This window comes from Triplophysa dalaica, chromosome 8, assembly GCF_015846415.1.
Source record: "Triplophysa dalaica isolate WHDGS20190420 chromosome 8, ASM1584641v1, whole genome shotgun sequence".
Classification (NCBI taxonomy): domain Eukaryota; kingdom Metazoa; phylum Chordata; class Actinopteri; order Cypriniformes; family Nemacheilidae; genus Triplophysa; species Triplophysa dalaica.
In genome coordinates, this window is record NC_079549.1 from 14,422,767 (window position 1) to 14,443,140 (window position 20,374).

General features: G+C 37.0%; 2 protein-coding genes across 3 annotated transcripts; one reads left to right on the forward strand and one right to left on the reverse strand.

The window, feature by feature from the left end:
* Positions 1-605: 605 nt before the first annotated feature.
* On the reverse strand, positions 606-8,727 carry creb1b (cAMP responsive element binding protein 1b). 2 transcript variants are annotated; one of them, XM_056755372.1, is made up of 9 exons: positions 8,591-8,727; positions 5,759-5,830; positions 5,507-5,619; positions 5,206-5,355; positions 4,929-5,029; positions 4,711-4,850; positions 4,357-4,539; positions 2,020-2,173; positions 606-1,880 (listed from the first exon to the last, which is right to left on the reverse strand). In XM_056755372.1, the coding sequence occupies exons 3-9, from the start codon at positions 5,609-5,611 to the stop codon at positions 1,736-1,738; spliced, it is 978 nt and encodes a 325-aa protein (XP_056611350.1). In that variant the 5' UTR covers positions 5,612-5,619; positions 5,759-5,830; positions 8,591-8,727; the 3' UTR covers positions 606-1,735. The 2 variants fall into 2 exon arrangements, with proteins under 2 accessions (XP_056611350.1, XP_056611351.1); XM_056755373.1 differs by lacking the exon at positions 8,591-8,727 and adding an exon at positions 8,431-8,565.
* Positions 8,728-11,371: 2,644 nt separating this feature from the next.
* Positions 11,372-13,343, forward strand: LOC130427889 (serine/threonine-protein kinase pim-1-like). Its single transcript, XM_056755627.1, has 3 exons — positions 11,372-11,527; positions 11,629-12,091; positions 12,197-13,343. Exons 2-3 carry the CDS (start codon positions 11,737-11,739, stop codon positions 12,241-12,243), a joined length of 402 nt encoding a protein of 133 aa, XP_056611605.1. The 5' UTR covers positions 11,372-11,527; positions 11,629-11,736; the 3' UTR covers positions 12,244-13,343.
* The last annotated feature ends 7,031 nt before the right edge of the window (positions 13,344-20,374 follow it).

Consider the following 20,374-nt stretch of genomic DNA (forward strand, 5'->3'; position numbering starts at 1 on the left):
TCTATTTCTCGAAAAGTTGAAGCTGGTCATTCTTAAAGTTACTCTGTTCTATAATGAGCCAATTCACATTTAAATTCTTGGGTCAGAACATTATTATTGCTTTTTAGGGGATCACAGTGAGGTGTGTCAGCTTGCACAGCCTCAGTGAGGGTGCAGATCTGTCCTGGCTTCTTTAATTTTTTCCGCTTGAGTTGAGCTTGTAAATGACTATTCAGGCATACAGCTTTCAATATAAAACCTGTGTCAGAGTGAGCAATGATGTCATTTTAAGTAACTACAAGTTTTATTTCAGCACAAAACTTCACTCTGACCTATTTTTAAATGTCTTTATGTTCGAATTGTTAGCTTTGCTTTTAAACAATCTACATTTAATCTAAAGAGAGTATTTACAAGGGTTTCATTTAGAAAAGTGTTGCAAGAAGTTTTAATCTCTCTTTCTAGATAATCAGTCAACCGGTCAAAAAGCCAAGGCATCTTGTCACCCATGCCAGGGCAGAAGTAAAAAAACCAACGCTGATAAAGGCAAACATGCAAGCAAAATTACTAGTTGTTTCTTAAAAAAGCCAGACAATTATTTAATGCGGACAAACATAAACAGAGAGAAACACATTTTACACATCTTTTTTATGAAATAGCTGCCAAAATGCATATGCCATAAAAGACTGATAATGTTTTACTTTCTACTAGTGTAATCACATGAAGACATTGTCTCCATGTACGTAGTGATGCAATAGAAAATTTACCATATTATGATACCAAAGTCAATAATATAACATTTACAAAACATGCTTTAGCCTAATAATGCCAGAGACAGAATGCAGTATTAAATCCAATAGGTCTAGGATATACAAAGCATAACATAAGTAATATGCCAACATGTGTAAAGAATCATCTTAACTTGATACATGTTACACAAAATTGCCAGTTCCTATGATTTTACTTAAGTAAGTGACCGAATGTCCAAAACAATTGTTTTTTGCTTGTGCATTTGTTGCTACTACTAATAGCAAAATCGTAAACACTAAAATTAATTACAATTTTTACCTCACCGAGGATGAAAAAATATGAAATTTTTGCGGGTAATAATCCTGTTCTGTGTACACATTAATATTTCAGTTTATAAATGGCATAGACTCTTTAAATCAGTTATACTTTCATATATTGTACTTCTGAAAGCTAGATGATATTTAAAGGTAAAAACATGAACTTAAAACATAAGAGCACTATACACAAAATAAGCGTAACAGTCAGACACATTCAACTTTTTAAATCTCAAGAGGGAATGTTGTCAACTCCATTTCTCAGCTAAGAGATGATTTCTACTGCTCTACAGAGATGTCATTTAAATTGTTCTTTATCATCATTTATATCTCTTTTTAAAATGTGTCAACCACTTATACACCAGCACACTGAAAAAAACCTAATAATTCCCACAAATCCCTCCTACGTTTGAGTCCAGTAGTGAAGATGGTTGAGAATGTTCTACTTTGTTGATGTCAACAGTAAAGTTTTTCCATCGTTTTTTTTTTCTTTAATGACATGATCCAATAATTCAAAAGATTTTTTTGGCCAGGAGGTTTCTGTTCTGTACCCTCATGTTCTTGTGTGTTCCAACAGGCAGTCTGCAGCAATAAAAAAGGAAACATTTAAAAAACATGCGCCCGTCTCTGGGTCACTCAACCGTTAGTCCCTGTACGAGTAAATCCGACAGAATGAGTAGAGAATGGGTGCCGTGTCACTCCGATTTGTGACAGTACAGGTCTTTCAGCGCTTTGAGTTCCTCTATGAGCGTTTTGTTCTGGTTCTCCAAAACAGCCACACGGTTCTCCAAACACTTGACATATTCCTTCTTCTTCCGACGGCACTCACGCGCAGCTTCTCTGCAAAAAAACAAAAACAATTTGCTTATCTCAATGCAAATTATTTGTTTGGAAATATGCAAAGCTCACATAAGAGAATGTCATGCGAGAGAGTATCAATAGACCCAGACTTAATGTTTAAAAACGTGATGGTTTGTACCTGTTCTTCATAAGGCGGACTTCCCTTTTTCGTGTGACCTCTTCAGTGCCTCCTTGGCTTGGGAGGGAGGGGGAGGATGCCATGACCACACCTGAGGCAATAGTGCTGGTGGGGGCAGTACGGATTTGATAGGCCTGAACATCTCCAGAAGCAGCTGTAGGGTAGATGTGAGAGCCAACAACTATCATAGTAGGAAGAATAACAATGGTGTTCAAAAGTGCGCCAGAATTTTCCTACATTCATTCTTCTTGTGTGTTCAACAGAACAAAGCAATTTTAGTACTATAGTGGTCAATGGTTTGGTAAAAGCCTTCTTTCAAATATCTTTCTCTATGTTTATCAGAACAAAGAAATGTAAACAGATTTGGAACAACTTGAGGGTAAGTAAATATGAAAGAATTAAAATGTTTAGGTGAACTGTTCTTTTAAAGGAACAATACTAGGTTTTTAGGAGGATCTATTGACAGAAATGCAATCTGATATACAAAACTATTTCTTCAGAGGTGTATATAAAGACCTTACGTAATGAACCGTTATGTTTCTAATACCTTAGAATAAGCTGTTTATATCTACATACAGAGCGGCCATATAATGAATTCGCCGTCATGTTTTGTACAGCAGCCCTAAACGGACAAACAACTCTACAACGTGCGTTTCCTCTCCCTCTCTCCTGCGGTATAGTGGTGAAACGGATCGCGGGTGATCCGTGATCCATACGGATTCTACGGTTTGGAACGCATATGTGACCCACGGATTAAATGTAAATTTATTGATCATTGAGTAAGAGAGTAAAACGCGCTCTCTCTACAGTTTCTGGACTGGACAGTATGATATTAAAGGACCCAATCTTTGCTGTTTTTGAGGCTTTGATTATGTTTTTAGGTGTTTAACAATGGATGTTCATGTTTCTAATTTAAAAAAACGCTTTATATTTGACATATGTCAAATACAGTTACAATACTGTCCTAAACAGTTACAATGGCGTCAACTTCACTTTATCAGTTAAAAACATGTGGTTCGATCAAAGTGTAACTGAGGTCTGGTAGTGCATGTGCTTACGTCAATCTTTGTTAGAGATCGCAATTTCTTTCCTACTATGGCAAGGGAAATGGCATCATACCGGTTATGTTTATTAACACTAATAACAGAAGCGTTAGTTTTGCCTTTTTATATTGGACCCGAGTTGGATAATAAAAAAAGCAGATAGACCAGGAGACATTTACAAGCAGGACTTCAAAGGATATTTCATAGAAGTGTTTAAGAGGTGTGCGCACACACACACAATATCAGTGTATCACACAGAGTTAAAGTCACAGAAGCTGTTATTTGACCGTTGGTTATCTTAGAATGTGTGTAGCTCTTATTACCAGCTGTAATAATCCTTATTACCAGCTGTAGGACAGAGATGAAAGTGAAAGTAGTTTAGCGCGTAGCCAAGTCAAATGTTTACAATCTCTGCTAACTAAACATTACTCCAGCGGCTCTTCCTCTTCTCTGAGGAAGACCTTGCCCATTTTTTTGCGTATTCCTTTGGGCGGAGGTTATTAAAAGCACTCAGAATAGTGACGTCATGTGCCCGATCCAGCCATTCTCTGCAGTCCTTGAAAAGCTAATTCTGTTAAAGACAATTTCTCACTTGGCACTGAACTTTGAGCTTTATCATTTTGAAGGTATTTTTATTCTCTAACAGCAACATTACACACTAACTAAAGGTTGAAAAACGGGATCGCAGGGAACGTGCTCTTTAAAGCGGTGCCAGATAAATAATTGACACTCAAAACTGCTTCGTCACACAGCTAATATTAGAACAACAACAAATCTTTGTTCTAACAAACAGAAAAAACAATGCTACTCACATACTGATCCGAATCAAAGCAACCTCCTCGGGGGTGATTTTAAGACGATCTTTCTCTCAAACGTCTCTCTGACGAAAGTATCTCCATAGATATCTATGAGTATCTCTGCTAAAAGCCTTAGTACAGTGGGTCCTAACGCGTCTCTGCTGGAAATACTATAAAAATATTAACGCAGGTCCTAGCTGCTGCCTGACTTTTATCCTTCTTTCTATACTTAAAATCTACAGACCTTCTATTTTGTCTAATAAATAAGACACCAGTCTTTCAACAGTCTTTCTAATGCCTGTATGATCTCTTTCCTGCATCTACATGAGAACGACATCTTTTTGTATTGTGGTGGCCACCGTCGTGTTTGGACTGAGTGATTCGAAGCAAATCTATAATACAACGCTAGTGGCCGCTGTTAATCAAGAACAGCGCCTTTAAGAGACCCAAGTCATAATTGTTGACCCTTAAAAGGAAGAAGGTATAGTCCAACTCACCTTGTACAACCACTTGATTGCTTGGCACAAGAATCTGTTGACCATCACTGGTCTGGGCGTATTGCAGGATGGTAGTGCCCTGCTGGGCACCTCCTGCATTTGTCATTGTGAGGGTCTGCAGCCCCTGCATTCCATCTGTGCCGTTATTGGCCAGTTGAATAGCTCCACCTTGCGTAATAGCGACTGCGGCAGAAACAGAGGCTGTTAGCGATTTATTACACGGTTTGCATCTGGCATGATAAATCTAAGAACCATGTATACTGGAGCTGGGATGCTCAGGAGGAAGCTGGAGGATCAAATCCTCAATTATCCATAAATAAAATGAACAAAAAATATATATATATATGCACATACTGTACTGGCCGCTGCTGGTCTGATAAATTGGGGTTGGCATGGTCACTGTTGTGATGGCAGGTGCACTGTCCTCCTCAGATTTCTCCTCTTCGATTCTCGGAACTCCAGGAGCGTCTGATGACAGGTCATTCAGGATTTTCCTATAACCCGATCAAAAAAAGCTGTAGACTGGAAGATTTCCTTAAATGATGACAAAACACTTATAGATCTATATATACCTATAAGAGGGGCGTCTAGAAAGAATCTCTCTCCGTTTTTGAGAGTCGGTCACACTGTCCACAGACTCTTGTGAGTCCTCACTCTCTGCTACTGTAGAAATCTGACAGACATAAAAAATGATTTATACACACAAATTACAGATAATATACAAATGTCTTATTTGAATCATGTAGGAATGAGTAAATAAACCAACTATAGAATAGATATACATATTGTCACCTTCTCAACAGTCAAGGACACATTTAAAAATATGCTGGAGGTGTTACAGTGTCCTACCTGGACAGTTTGCACATGTGGTGACTGAATGACTGAAGGTTGAGCTGCCTGGATAACTCCGTGCACCTGCACCGTCTGACCATTGGGCAGCTGCACAAGCGTGACAGTTGGCCCCGTGGCGGTACCGTGTCCTCCTGCAGCCATTGTCACCTACACCCAACATGATACACATTTAAACACTTTACGTTCATTTGCTTCATGTCAGTCAATCCTGAATATTTAATTTCATCTATTGAAATATCACATTAGGTATTTTTAAAAAGAAGTACATTTCAAGAGGACGAGTCTACTAAGTTCTTACCTGTGCAAGAGTGGCGAGTTGGGCCTGGGTGATCTGTTGGGTTTCATTTTCAGAAACAGCAGTGTCTGCACCCTGCTGGGCATCGGTTCCCGACTCCATGGTCATTGAGTAAGCTGGTGAGCCAGGACAAGGAACATACGTGAAGAACCTTATGTTATTTTCATCTGAGCCAACACCTCAAGCAATGTGACATGAAAAAGGAAATAAGATTTCAAATGCCTTCAGCTAATTCTCAAATTTCTCACTGCATACCTATAAATGGGACACTTGGAGAGAATCTTCACACCGTCTTCTAACTCTTGCGAATCCTCGCTCGGGGAAAATCTGTTAAACAAACCCAGAAAGGTTGCTATATTAGAATGCAGTGTTCTCTGTGTTTTCAAGCATCCATCCATAACTTCCAACTGTCGTAATGGGTCTTTAATTCAACAAACCATGTTTTCTTCATTGATTAAACTGTCATTAAATAGCAATTTGTAACCTTGTTTGGGGTTAAAGATAAACAAAAATCAGTTATAAAGGTGAATTTTTGTTTAAAATGGTCCGATTCATAATTTGAGCTGTCTGCAATGATTTTGTGGAAATGTCAGACTGACTCAGACAGGGGTCCAATATAACACATTTTCATTCAGAAAGCCTGTTTGAACCCATATTTTTCCACTTACATTTTGGCACAGCAATAAAATGTCACTTTAAAGGCATAGTTCATCCAAACATGAAAATTCTGTCATGAACTCACTGTCTAGTTGTTCCATACCTATAGAAATGTATTTGTTTCATTGATCACAGAGAAAGATATTTGGACAAATGCTTATAAGTCAATGTGGTCCAAGAACTGTTTGGTTATAAGCATTTTTCCAAATATCTTTCTCTGTGTTCATCACTTCATCCCTTTAAACAACCTAAAATCACATCCCAACTACTAACCCTGCAACTACTAACCCTGCTATCAAAAACAATGCATCTGCATGCTTGAGCAGGTCACAGATACAAATTTAAATAAAAGCCTATATTCTTCTAATCGTTTGTGATGCAAAGTCCTTAAATACGCTATTTTACTATTGATTAGACTAAGCAAACATACTCAATAGTATGATAGCACTGCCAAACGCACCAACTACGTCTCCTTTGCAAATAAGGTTGCTCACACACTGTACATGTTTTGAAAACAGCACATCAACAGCAGAGTTGAAAATGGGGTAAGAGGACAATCTAAGCTGACATTCAACCTTTTTGCCCAGGATATCGGTAAGTTATTTAAAGTAATAGAAAGTTTAGAAACAATGCCTTACTTTACTTATACTCATATCATTCATTTATCATACTTAGACTACTGATTTAATACTGTTTACAATTCCCTTACATAATTTGTATTTAGCACATTACAACTTGTATAGAGCACATCTGTACATTCAATATACACTGTTACTTTGTCGCTATTGTCAAAAGTGTAATGTCTTTACATATTTATTTTTCACTTTTTGCCACCCATCTTGTCACTTCAACTGTAAGTCCCCTGGAAGCTTCTGTCACTAAGACAAATTCCTTGTGTGTGTAAAGCACACTTGGCAATAAAGCTCAATCTGATTCTTTACAGTACACAATGGAAATAAATGTAAATCCCAGAGTGAATTTAAAGAAGTTCTCATTTAAGTAACATTAACAGTGCCGAGCCCCCAGATGCTCCTTCAGTCTCCATTTCTGCCTTTGTGTACAATAATGACTAATATGAGAGTATAAAATTTCTCACGCACTGGCCAGTGATAAAAATTAAGTACTGTAATAAAGATATTATCGCAAGGCATATTTTTTTATTGATAGTGCATTAAAATATACTGTGAATGCTGCCCTGACTTCATAGGCGGCAGATATTGAATTGAAAAAGCTATAGGCTTTCTGGAGAGGAAGAATTGGATTGAATTACATCATATAGATAGGAAGGCTATAGGAGTGTAAAACAGTATGACTTCCATAGTCATTAATTAACTATAAATGCTCTCAGCCCTCTTGGTCTATATACAAGAGAAAATGTTTTTAAAAACAATCAACTTTTCTGTATTATCATTAATGGGGCTTTTTCTTATCAGTGTCTCTGTTTTGGACATATGTAAATGTTGCATGTAAAACAATGATGTTGATCATTCGAAACTGAAAGAGAAATCGAAAGAGACAGAAAAGGATCCAGCATGGCAGTAATGTGATCTCATGACGCTCAGAGTCTATCTGCGGTTTGATTGGTCATGCATAGTTCTCCCTCTACTTTTCAAATCCTATTTTCTACCACACAGATTTTTCTAGGAAACATGAAGCAGCAGATCATTTCTAGGTCTTTATATCAATAGCTATATGCATGCATTCTATGACTACCTGCTGATTTAGATTTTAGCAATAAAAAGCTGAATCAAAAACACTTACACTGTTAACAGATCGGGAATGTCGATGCAATGTTTAACCTCAAAGCGCATAATCATGATAACAGTGCAATAAATATGAATATATTGTTTTGTTTATTAGTCTTGGTAATGTCTAGAAGTCATGTTTGCCTTGACCACACAGACACACAGAGATAACCAAATAGCGTGCATTTGTTTGAGGTCGTGTAATCGCAGCTTTCTAACAATAGCATTACTCTTAAATATAAAACAATGTAAGAAGCAATACAGGATTGCAATATGATCGGGGCGTGTCCAATAAACTGTACAAGGCTTCAAGCACACTGGATCAGATTAAGCAATTCCCCGAATGATATAACAGTATTACACCCTCAATCCACCTAGCAGAACATTTTTCTTGCGATGATGTGAAAAAAGACACCAAGGAGGGAAAACCTCACCACGATAATATGAACAAATGTATATAGAAAACCGGACATATTGTGCACCCGATGCATTTTAAATGATCATCCATGCATCAAGATTTCCCACCCTGGGTTTATGTTGGTCTCCCGTTTGCCTCCCCTCCCACAGCATGCAACAACTAGAGACAGCCGCCATGATCTCTTTGTTTCGAACGGGCCGAACCCAAACGAGACGTATGTGCCATTTAGGACGAGCCCTTTCCCTCAGGACACTTGTCTCCTCTTACCGATACAGACTCTCTCCGTCACTCTCGAGCCTTCGGAGCTCCAGTTTTATTCAGGCCGACACGTAAGAGACCGCGTCAGGCTACACCTCCGTCGCGTCACCGAGAACAACAACACAGAGAACGAGACGAAAATCCGATCATCAACTCCACCGCACTGAGCGAGAGTTGCCGAGAGCGTGGCGGAAAATGACGAGTTTGAACGAAAACAGACGAAGCCTTGCCGAAGCAGAACGAAGCATTGGGAGGATTGCGTGTGTCAAACTCAAAGAATGTGTAAACGAGTGCACCTCAACAAAATGTTATTTAAAACGGAGAATAGTTTAGCATACAGCCATGGCGTTGTAGTACCGTTTGCGTTGAATGAGTTGGGGTGTCAGAAAAGTGGTTTTAAATACTTTACCCCTTTATTCTCAAAAGATCCAATATTTGTAGAATGACGTAGTTTTGTTTTTCTTGCCCCAAAGTAAATGTTTTTGAGTGAGTTTGGTTTAAAGTTAGAAATAAGGTCTGTGGTTAACAAAACCGAAATATTTTATACACATTTTATTCTACGATATAAAATAAAACACAACACAAGTCGTAAACCCGCATGCTGTTTTTACAGTTGGTCCTGAAAACGGCGGTTGCGAAGTAAATCAATAGCATCTGGCTGCAGACGAGATGCACTGTCAGACACATGCACTGTCAGCAACTTTTTTTCACTTATATTAAAGTTTCATATTCTGTGTACGTAAACCCTTTGATTAGTCGATGTTGTCCTGGTATTTCTGTAACAATCTACAATTGATATCCTGCAAGAAGCGCGCATTTACTTGAGGAGGGTCTGGCTGCAGACCAGATGCACTCTCAGACCAGATGCACTGTCAGCGGCGCATGTGCACTCATCACATGCACTCTCAGCCGCGCATGCGCACTCGTCACATGCACGCTCTAACGTATTTCACGAAGTGAACTGTAAGATTCTATTAATTTTTTTTAAGGTTACTGCTTTTTAAGAGTACCGTGAATACTGGTGGATCGGTTCAAGGCCAGGTATTTATTATAATTATAGCTGAAATACATTAATGAGCATCTACACTAATAATGAAAATACATGACTAAATAAAACCTTTGTTTATATAAAAATAATTGTTCTAATATTCATTTGTTTTAAAATTGCAGGTTAGTTTTGTTGTTTGAAATAAAACATAATTTATTATACAAAGAAACGTGAAGCATTTTAGAAATAATACAAGGGAAGTTGTTCATTTTGTAAAAATAAATCTTGAATAAATCGCATCGTGAGCTGAGTGAATCGTTACATCCCTATATTTGATAGATTTCAACGTCATATTAAATAATTTTGAGAAAAACATTAAAAAATAACTATTTAGTGCAGGTCACCTACAAACTTTCCTGTGAGTTTTCAAGCAACGCTACAAAATTAATTTAGATAACGTTAGTTCTTCAATAAATTACTGTATGAAGAACATGTATCGTTAATCAAGTATCATAGATGCGATATATCTACCATTGATTATAAGGATTAAGTTAGGTTTCGAAAACTTTATCTTATATATTGAAACGATACTTTACATCTATCTAATACTGTATGAATGAAATCAATATACTTACAACATTCGTCTGATAATGTTAAAGAATGTTTTCGATTATATTTGTCAAATAATTCATAATAACACTTTTACTTCGAGTTAATCTTGTATGAGAATAAATAAATAAATAAATTGAATATTTAATAAATATACTTATAATTGGCCTGTAGGTGCATTTAATTCACACACGTGTCTGACAGTGCGTTTGTTTGAGTGCGCATGCGCGGCTGAGACTGCATGTGTCGGAGTGCGCATGCGCCGCTGACAGTGCATCTGGTCTGAGAGTGCATCTGGTCTGCAGCCAGACCCTCCTCAAGTAAATGCGCGCTTCTTGCAGGATATCAATTGTAAATTGTTACAGAAATACCAGGACAATATCGACTAATCAAAGGGTTTACGTACACAGAATATGAAACTTTAATATAAGTGAAAAAAAGTTGCTATATGCGATATCAGACATTGTCACGGACGTTAAACGTCATCACGCTTAGAAATCCCATGCTGTGCAACATGTGCACAAATCTCTTCAAACGTGGATGGGAATTATTTCATTCACGGAGTAAATACTTCATGGAACATGTTATAAATACTTTTTTTGTTTGTTTTATGTGTAAGAAAATACAAAAGAGAATAGGCTAATATATTGAGTATAGTTAACATAAAGATATTCACATATCTGTTTTATGTTATTTTTCGTACAGGGAAAATAATAAATTGACAGTATCTAGTGCTTTCTATTTTATTCATTATATCAAAATATATACAGGCTAAATCAAAGATTGAGACGTTTTGCTTTATTATAACTAAGTTGCATTGCTTATAAACAAATCAAAACATGATTTCTGACCATTAGCATTGAGCCATTGCACACATTGAGTCTGAAATTTCTGTAGGTTCAAAAATAAACACGACCTCACGTTGTGTGACAATCAAATTTACACACAGCTTCCGTTTTCGTCTGTAATAAAAAAATGCGGACTGGGGTTCGATTTTCTGGGTTTTTGACATCCGTAGGAAGCATTTTGAGGGGAGTTTTGACAATTCAGAGACACCGTTCAAACGAGCGCCAAATACAAACAAACGCATACACAAGACACGCAGGTGAAGGAAAACATGTCACGTCATAAGGTTTAGGAAGCAGATGTTTTATCAGTGTGAGCATTTCTCTTTGGGAAAAATCAGGCGAATCTGGTCTATTGATATTTGTTCGAACTCTTGATATTTTGTCCAAGCTTTTGATATTTTGTGAAAGCTTTTTGTGAGAAGACGATTATTTTTAGGAGAAAAAGTTTATTGTCGAGTGCAGAAATGGCGTTGAAAGTCTCTGAAAAGCAAAGTATTAAAGGTAATTGTATCTTTACGTTATTTACATGTACATTTATGCATTTGGCAGACGCTTTTATCCAAAGCGACTTACATTGCATTACACTATATATTTATACATAGGTATGTGCAATCCCCTGGGATCGAACCCAAAACCTTGCGTTGTTCACGCAATGTTCTTACCACTGAGCTACAGGAAACTAGGAACCTTTTCCTTCATTGCAGGGTTCAATGCCATTGGAGGAAGCATTAATGTTACGGGTGAGCTCACCTCCAGCCTGTCCCAACATCGTGTGCATTTTGGAGTGGTTTGAGCAGCCGAAACATTATGTGCTGATCATGGAGCGTCCAGATCCGTGCGAGGATCTGAAGAAGTACTCCGACCGCAACGAGGATGTGGACGAGGAGATGGCCAAGACGGTGATACTGCAGCTGGTCAACGCTCTGAAACACTACGAGAGCAGAGGAGTCCTGCACCGGGACGTCAAGCCCGAAAATGTCCTCATCTGCACAAACACGGGCGAACTGAAACTTCTGGATTTCGGGTGTGGAGATTTTCTGAAGGACTCGTACAGAGAGTATGCAGGTTGGTGTCCCTCAAAGAAGACCTCGATGATTTTAAGTGATAGTGCCTACAGGTTATTTGAACTGGGACACTTTTTGTTTATTTTCATCTGTTTTGTTCTGTCAGGCACTGCTCTCTATGCTCCCCCGGAGTTGTTTCGCTTCGGAGAGTAGGCTACCAAGCAAGACCTACGACCGTGTGGTCTGTAGGCATTACTGTGTGAAGTTCTGTTCGGTTCAATCCCGTTCTCCACCACACAGAAAATCATCAGACATAGACTCTCTCTGCCGACTTTCCTCTCTAAAGGCAAGATCAAGAGACTAAATAAGGGAGTGATTTGCTCTTCTTTATTACTGAAGACAAGGACTATGTTTCGTTGAACAGAATGCCGACACTTGCTCCGATGGTGTCTTCGTAAGACTCCAGATAAACGTCCCAGTTGGGAGTAGATCGAACATCATCCCTGGTTTCAGTGAATAGGTGACCAATAACATTTGTTGTATAGAAATACTCATTGGACAGTCAACACTGATTTGTGTAAACTTAAGTCCTTAAAAATGTATCAATTTGTTTAGTATTAATTTTATTTTTGTAAGAAGAGAATGCTTTGAAGGTATTGTTTTGTATGGAGGACCGGGAGTGCCTATTAAAATTGAAATGACGAATCAAGTGATCAATTTAATAATAAACCATAAAAATGTAAACAAATAAGGGAGGCATGAAAAATTATTGCTGGATAAATTGTTATCGGTATCGGCCAACAATATAATTTAGGCCGATAAACAATAGCCTATAAATTATAAATAATTTTATTTTAATGCAACAAGGCAAACGATTAGAGATCACACTCAATCTGCATTTTGTCTCTGTAAACGGTTTGTTTGACTGATTGTACTGTACTAACTGTACTTTTTAACCCATTGTACAGTTTAATCTACATTTATATTTTTTATACTGTATTTATTGATGTGTTTGTTAAAGTACATGTTTATTAAATGTATACAGCAGCAAAATGACAATCAATACAGTCTTGAACTAAAAATATTCAGGTGCAAGGGGTTATGGGCATTCCTCACAGCATACTGTACATTTGATAACTTTGGTTGTAATCACACTGTGTAAAACAACAAGGCAGACACATAGGGGCGGTGTCCCACACAGGGATTAGGTTAAACCAGGACTAGGCCTTGGTCAAATTGTCACATTTATTTAAGCAGGTTTAACAATCATGCCAAACGTCGCTGATGTGCATTTCGAGACAAACAAGGGCACTTTTAAGATGTTCAGCCAGCTGTTTTTAGTTTAGACTGTTCAAACATTTATTTAGTCTAGGACTAGCTTAAATCTTGTAAGGAAAACCACCCACAGTGTTTACAGATACAGATTTTGTACTCAGAGATTTCATGCATCACTTTGCCCATGTGCTTTCATTATGCCCTGCATCTTTTAACCCAATTTGTCTGCTGTGGAATAAATAAAGTAACATATTTTGTACACCAGGTTTGCCTTTTTCTTTAATTAGGATAAAAAAACTTTGTATTAACAATATTGACCCCTCCATACTTTACCAAGTAGTTGTTAAAGAAACTGTTTGTAACATCTTCTAGAATCCCAGGTTTGTTTGAGTTGTCATGGTCAAATTTGTCTATGGTAGAACAAGAAGAATCTAAGGCTTTGCTATGGAAGTATAGCAAAGTTTTTAGCCAGGGTGATAGAGATTTGGGGGGTACCAACTTGGAAGAACATGAAATCCCCTCACTCAATGAAACGCCAATGAGGCAGCGCTAGAGTCGAATTCCCCATCTAAGTAGGATCTTAATATGAAAGCCCATATAAAAGATTTATTAGAGGGGGTAGCGTGGGTGAGTTGTCAATATGTGACCTTGGACTGGTTTTGGTCCATGTACCTTCGATTCATTTATTTATTAGTTTTTGATTTCAAAATGGAAAAGCAAATAAACCATTAACTACAGGACACATTCAACGAATTGTTTATTCAATAAAATGAACAGACAACTAAATTAAACAAATTGATTACTTAATACAATTATTATACAGTAAAATAATAGTTAAAATTAATATTATCATAAATACAATTTTAATAATTATATTATATACATTAGCCAAACACAAACTGGAAGTGAATGAAACGGTCTATTGGTCGATTACATACAAGTAACTATTGGTTAAATTGCCTGCCTTTCAAGCATTATTTATAATCAAAGCGAGAACAAATGTTTACTGGATCCCAGGGAAATAATGGGCAAACTAAAATTTACAGTTGTGCTCAAGTTTACACATCCCTTGCAGAATCTGGAAAAATCTGAAACTTTTTTAAAAATAAAAGGATTTTGGAAAATTAAGGTTAATTTTTTTAGATTAGTCCTGCGTTGAGCAAGTTATTTCACTTAAGAAATGTAAATATTGAGTTCACACTAAAGAATAAAAACAGAATTTCTCAAAAATAGCCCAGGGAATAGTTTACACGCTCTGATTCTTAATACTGCATGATGTTACCTAAACAATCATTGACAGTTTTTTTGTTTAGTCATAGTTGTTTAAGGGTTTCTTTTTTGTTATGAGTCATTAGACTGTCCACTGATCTTCATAACAATCACCCAGGTCCTCCACAATCTTTGCTTTTTCAGCATTTCCGGATATTTTACTCGTGTCCATCAGTAACTGTATGATGTTGAGATTTCTCTTTTTACATCGAGGGCCATCAAGAGACTCATACACAACTATAACAATAGATAGAAACATTCGGTGCTGCCAACTTGCTCAGGGCAGGACTAAATTAAAAATAAACCTTAATTTTTTTAAATCCTATAGTTTTTCCAAAATTTTCAGCTTTTTCCAGATTCTGCAAGGGGTGTGTAAACCTTTGAGCACAACTGTAGTTCACTAGAATGTTGATTTATGTGTGTCAATGACAAGAAAGGTGTCAATGAGAAGCTTATGCTGAAGCAAGAACCTTAACCTCACCAAAGGGGAGGGTTCTCCATTTCGCTCTCAGTTAACGGTTACTTCGTCTAACCTGTCTAAACTAAACTAAACTAAACTAAACTAAACTAAACTAACTAAACTAACTAAACTAAACTAAGACAACACTTGACAAATATTACACTGACTAGACATACTGTGGTCACAAAAAGTTTCCAGGACATGAAGACACTATGTCTTTCCAGGCATAGAACACAATGATCTGCAACAAGACAGAAAACACAAGGGCATTATAAAGGGAACAATCAAGAGGGGAACAGGTGAGGGGCATCAAATCATTAACAATCAATAGTAAGGAAACGAGAGGGCGAGGACATCGACGAGACCCCAGAGAGCGCGTGGTAGCCTATACGCCATAGCAAGCAACCACGTCTCTCACACTAAACACGTGGGTCTGTCATGATTTTGCCACAACACTCGACCAGAAAAGGCAGAATCATGACAAAACCAAATGAAATGACATCAAATTTTAAATTCCATAGCCATTAAAATATGTAATGATGGAAAAAATGTATTCCATTATTTGTATTGAGCCATGTAAGGGGTTTATTATTTGTCTTTTAGTGTGAAAATCAACGATAATGTTCACAAACTATACAGTTTACAGACTCTTGGATCATTGTTTGTTACCTGTTCTGATGTTTTGTATGAGGGGAAAAACTGACTTGGCATAACAGACAATTTTCAGTTTAATAGCAAAATGGCCAAAAACCCGCATAATTTGCTTAATGTGAAATACGGAAAAGTAAACTTCATTTTCTCTCACAGTTGTTTATTTGTTTGTTTGCTAAAATTTGTCTAGTACAAAACCTAGCGTTGTTTGAATATGAAGACTATGTTGTTTTATGTCCCTTGAGTTTTCATAACGTCATGACGTACACATAAGGGCAAGAACAGTGGCAAAAGAAACATGGACCAACAATGTAACAAAAGAAGCTTAACCCGTGTTGAACTTTTTTTTGGCTAAGCTTTAATGAAAAAGTGGATGCTATTTATAATTATAGATTTGCAAATACATATCCGACTTAGATCCAAATGTTATATTTAGACAGAAACCTAACACGGTATCTATGGTAATTCATCAAATACAAAGCATTCATTTAGGTAATGCTCATTATTATTAATTAATTTAAGATAAATGATTAAGACGGGAAAGGCAATTCACCCCTATTATTAGCACAATGTGTTAAATCGTCATTGCAGTTAAAGAGAGACAAAAAGAGGGAGTGAATTTGTGATCTTCCTTTATTACATTATTCTTGTTACAGTTACATTTACAATATCCTAATACAAAATACAGTGACATGTGAGTCATATACCCAGTAGCAACATAACAATAGCATAAACACACAAGAAATGTCTTTGTGGTGATGTTAGGGAGGTAGACAGACAGTGTTGTTGAGTAACCTAATAGCCAGAGGGAAGAAGCTGTTACTAAATCTTCCCAGATGTTAGTAGAGAGAATAATGCGACATGGGGGTGAATGTTGTTATATCCCTACAACGTTCAAATTGTGAGCCATAGTTCTACACTGCTAACACAAGGGGGCAGCATTAGCACTGTTTCGGAAGAAGAAGCAGAAATCCATTCGACAAGCAAAAAAGGTGTTGCGGAGGCGCACGTTTACAGCGAGATCGTCCTCACGGGGGCAGCATTTATGCAGTTTTTACAGCATGCACTCAATAACCCCTCTCTCTGAATGGCTATGTGTTTTGGGTGTGTGAGTTTATTCGTGTGGCAGCCCTTTTTATAATCCTCCAGATGCCCGTTTGGTGTGCTTTATCTGTTTAATAGCGCTTTACTGCTACAAGCCATAAAACCTGCTTTTTATTGTGACACGAAGCACATTGTTTGGGGAATTGACCGTCTTGTTAATGAACAGCCATGAATTTGTGCTTGGTGGATGTCTTCAGGGAAATAGTGACAAATCTCTGCAATATGTGAAATTATCTTTACGATGGAGCGTGGGCTGACAGTAGACCTATGGAGTCATGATAGGGGAAACTGTTCTGATATACGGCAGAATCAATAAAAGTATTTGCTCTGTTATCACAACCCCAGCACATTAAAATTACCCACATTGTGGAAGTCGCGTGGCTCGTATGAAACAATAGTGGTTGTTATTGAAAACATAAATCCAAAAGTATCTTTTGTAGAGCTTTTCTGTGATACGAGAATACGGGGGTGCACGCATGCTGTTTTTGTGTAACCGTTTTTGTGTATGTACCCAGCACTGAGGTTGACCTTGAGAGGGAACTAGATTCAGAGTTGGCCATAGAGAGACTCTCCTTTCTCTCTTCCACGTGCTCCTCACCCCCTCCTCCTCATTTTTGTCGTGTTGGAGCTCCTGCGGCGCATCATCCCTGGAGAAAATGCTCCTTTTCTCGCTGTGTCTTGTTTGAGTCTGGCGTGGTTGTATCTTCCTCTCAGCTTAAGAGGAACCATTAGGATAAACAGGACTTCCTGTGCATGAGTTAGGGGAAACTGTTCCATTGATGGTGGATGGTGCAGTGAGGGTGCTTAAGGTAAAAAAAAAAGAGAGATAGGGAGAGGATGAAAAGAATATAGTGGGATACATTAAAGCCTTTTCAATACTGCCAACCCTGCACATCACCAAATGAAAATTCATCAAACGTTGTCAGAGGAAGGAGAGAGAGCTGCTTAGTTCATGTATTTCAAGAGTCACGCCGGTACTGTAGCTAGTGGAGCTGTGTTTGCAATGCAAGGTGCAGGGCTTCAAAGTGAGCGGTCCTCCTGATGGATTATTATTAACAAATTAAATCTTTGATTATCATTTACTTCTTTGCATTGTATAACATATTCTGTTCCACATAATCAGAATTCGAAAAAATATGTAATTCACCACTCAATGGCCAATAGTTGGGATTGCAGTGTATTTTAGTTACTGATTTATATTCTAAACTAGTTATGCAACACAAACAATTAAGTAAACAAGAGCTTGTTCTGAAAGAAGATTAGGAAAATACACAATGAGCATCACAAATATATTTTTTTAGATGCAAACATATTTTTCATTATAAAACAGAAATGTAATGTGACGTGATTTCAATTCTGAATGGCAATTTTCATTTATTGTTTTGATTGCTGCCACTTTCATCCACTGTGTACCTCCGTCTGGTTCCTTTCTCCTTTTTCTCTTGTTTGTGTGTCTGCTTGTCTTAAAATCGGTAGACTTAAAGAAAAAGTAAGAGGCAGAGTTTTTATTGATGCGTGGGCTCAAAGGCACCCTCAGTGTAGCTGTCAGTCAAGTTGCACTTGCTTTTTATACTGTGCTGTTCCTTATAATAGGCACTAGAACTGCAATGGTGACAACAGTAAACAGACAGAGATATATATACCCGGAGGAAATCTCATTGGCCTTGTCTGTTATTTTAAAATATACACAAAGTTGGTAGTGCTAAAGCGAAGTAGTCACTCACAATTCCCAAAGAGACATCAGATTGAATGTGATATTTGTAAATCTACATCAAGTTACAAGTCAAAACATGTTATTTATTAAAATAAATGTGTATAACAAAATGTAATGTTTAAGGCACAGCGGATAAATGATATAACTGTATACAGAGATGTTTGTATTTATTTCCTTTATTCAAGCACAATTTAAAACTGAGGTGTTTTCATTAATAAATACGTTATTGTAAAAAAGCATCTTTGACATGTCAGGACATTGTCTCCTTGTGTTGCATGACCCCTTCTGGTCATAATATCTCCAGTATAGTGGTGTTGATACGTACGTGCTTGAGTAATAACCGTTGGTGCTCAGGAGCGAAGGAGGACGGAACAGTCGTAAACAACGGAGCAGCAGCACAGAGGTCTGCGTTTCTATTTTTACTGCCGTGCAGGAGGAAGCAGCATGGAAATGCAATCGCTGCATAATGCATGGCCCCCGTGGAGAAGCGCTAGGGTGTTACACAACCAGAGCATCATGACCGTAACCCTTACAGCCAGTTTACATCTATAGGGAGGTGTAAAGTGGATATTAATTTATAATATTAATATTCACATATAGGTCGTACAGTACTCACAATAGACTTAAGTGGACTAAGTTATAAAAAGTAAATGAGTATGTACTTATAACTTATAGATCATAGCTTAACTTTAAAGTAAACTTTAAAGGACAGTTTCCCGGACAGGATTTAGTCAGTCCCAGATTAATTTAACTGTTAGAGGTGGCTTGATCCAAAACAACTAAAATATCATAAAATATATTGATTTTTCTCAAGATGCATACTAATGTTTTTAAAAAACTACTTAAATATTCTAATTTAACTAATGCCTAGTCATGGCTTAAGATAATCCGTTTTAGGGAACCCCCAAATGTTTAAAATAGATGTAAGAATCTTTGTGCTTTATGAACAGTGTTGGGCAAGTTACTAAGTAAAAGTAATTAATTACTAGTTACTTATTACATATTCAATAGTGTAATTAGATTACTGTACAAATTGCTATCTCCAAAAAGTATTTAATTATTACTAATTACTTTCAATGTCCTACATCAACCTTGATTAGTTAAGTGATTCAAGCATAGATATGAAACAGCTCTTAATTTATTCAAATAAATAATATAAAACTACATAAAGTAGTGTTATTAACTGACCAAAGTATTACAAATGTGAGAATGATATATTAAAGCACATATTTTAAAGTTAGACTTTGAATTTTGATGTCAATTAAACTATTGCACACACATATATTACAGAAAGTATTTAGTTAAATTTCATCAGAAGTAACTGTAATTAAATTACAGAAAAACTAAGAGTAATACCTTACTTTACATTTTCAAGGGAAAAGTAATGTAATTACAGTAACTAATTACTTAGTAACTAGTTACACCCAACACTGCTTATGAATCACCAAACAAAATTGGGAGTACCGCATTTAATGAGCTACTTCAATGCGTTAGTACATTCTAATATTTCACCCAGGTTGGGTTACCTGCTGTAATTTATTAAAAACATTTCCTTGAATATTGAAAGGTTTGCTCTGATATTTTGTCTTTTATTAGATTTTTTTAGATGGAGGTCTTCGTTGATTAAACGTAGGTCTTACATGGTGTGTTAACGCAGCCGTTAATCCTGTTTGTAGTGTTAAAGGGATAGTTCACCCCAAAATTAAATTCTGTCATCATTTACTCAGCATCAAGTTGTTCCAAATTGGTATACATTTCCGATAAACTCAGACCTTTTTTTAGAAAAATGCTTGTAACAAAACAGTTATTGGCCACCATCAGGACAGAGTTTTCATTTTTGGCGAACTGTTCCTTTAAAGGGGTCATATGGC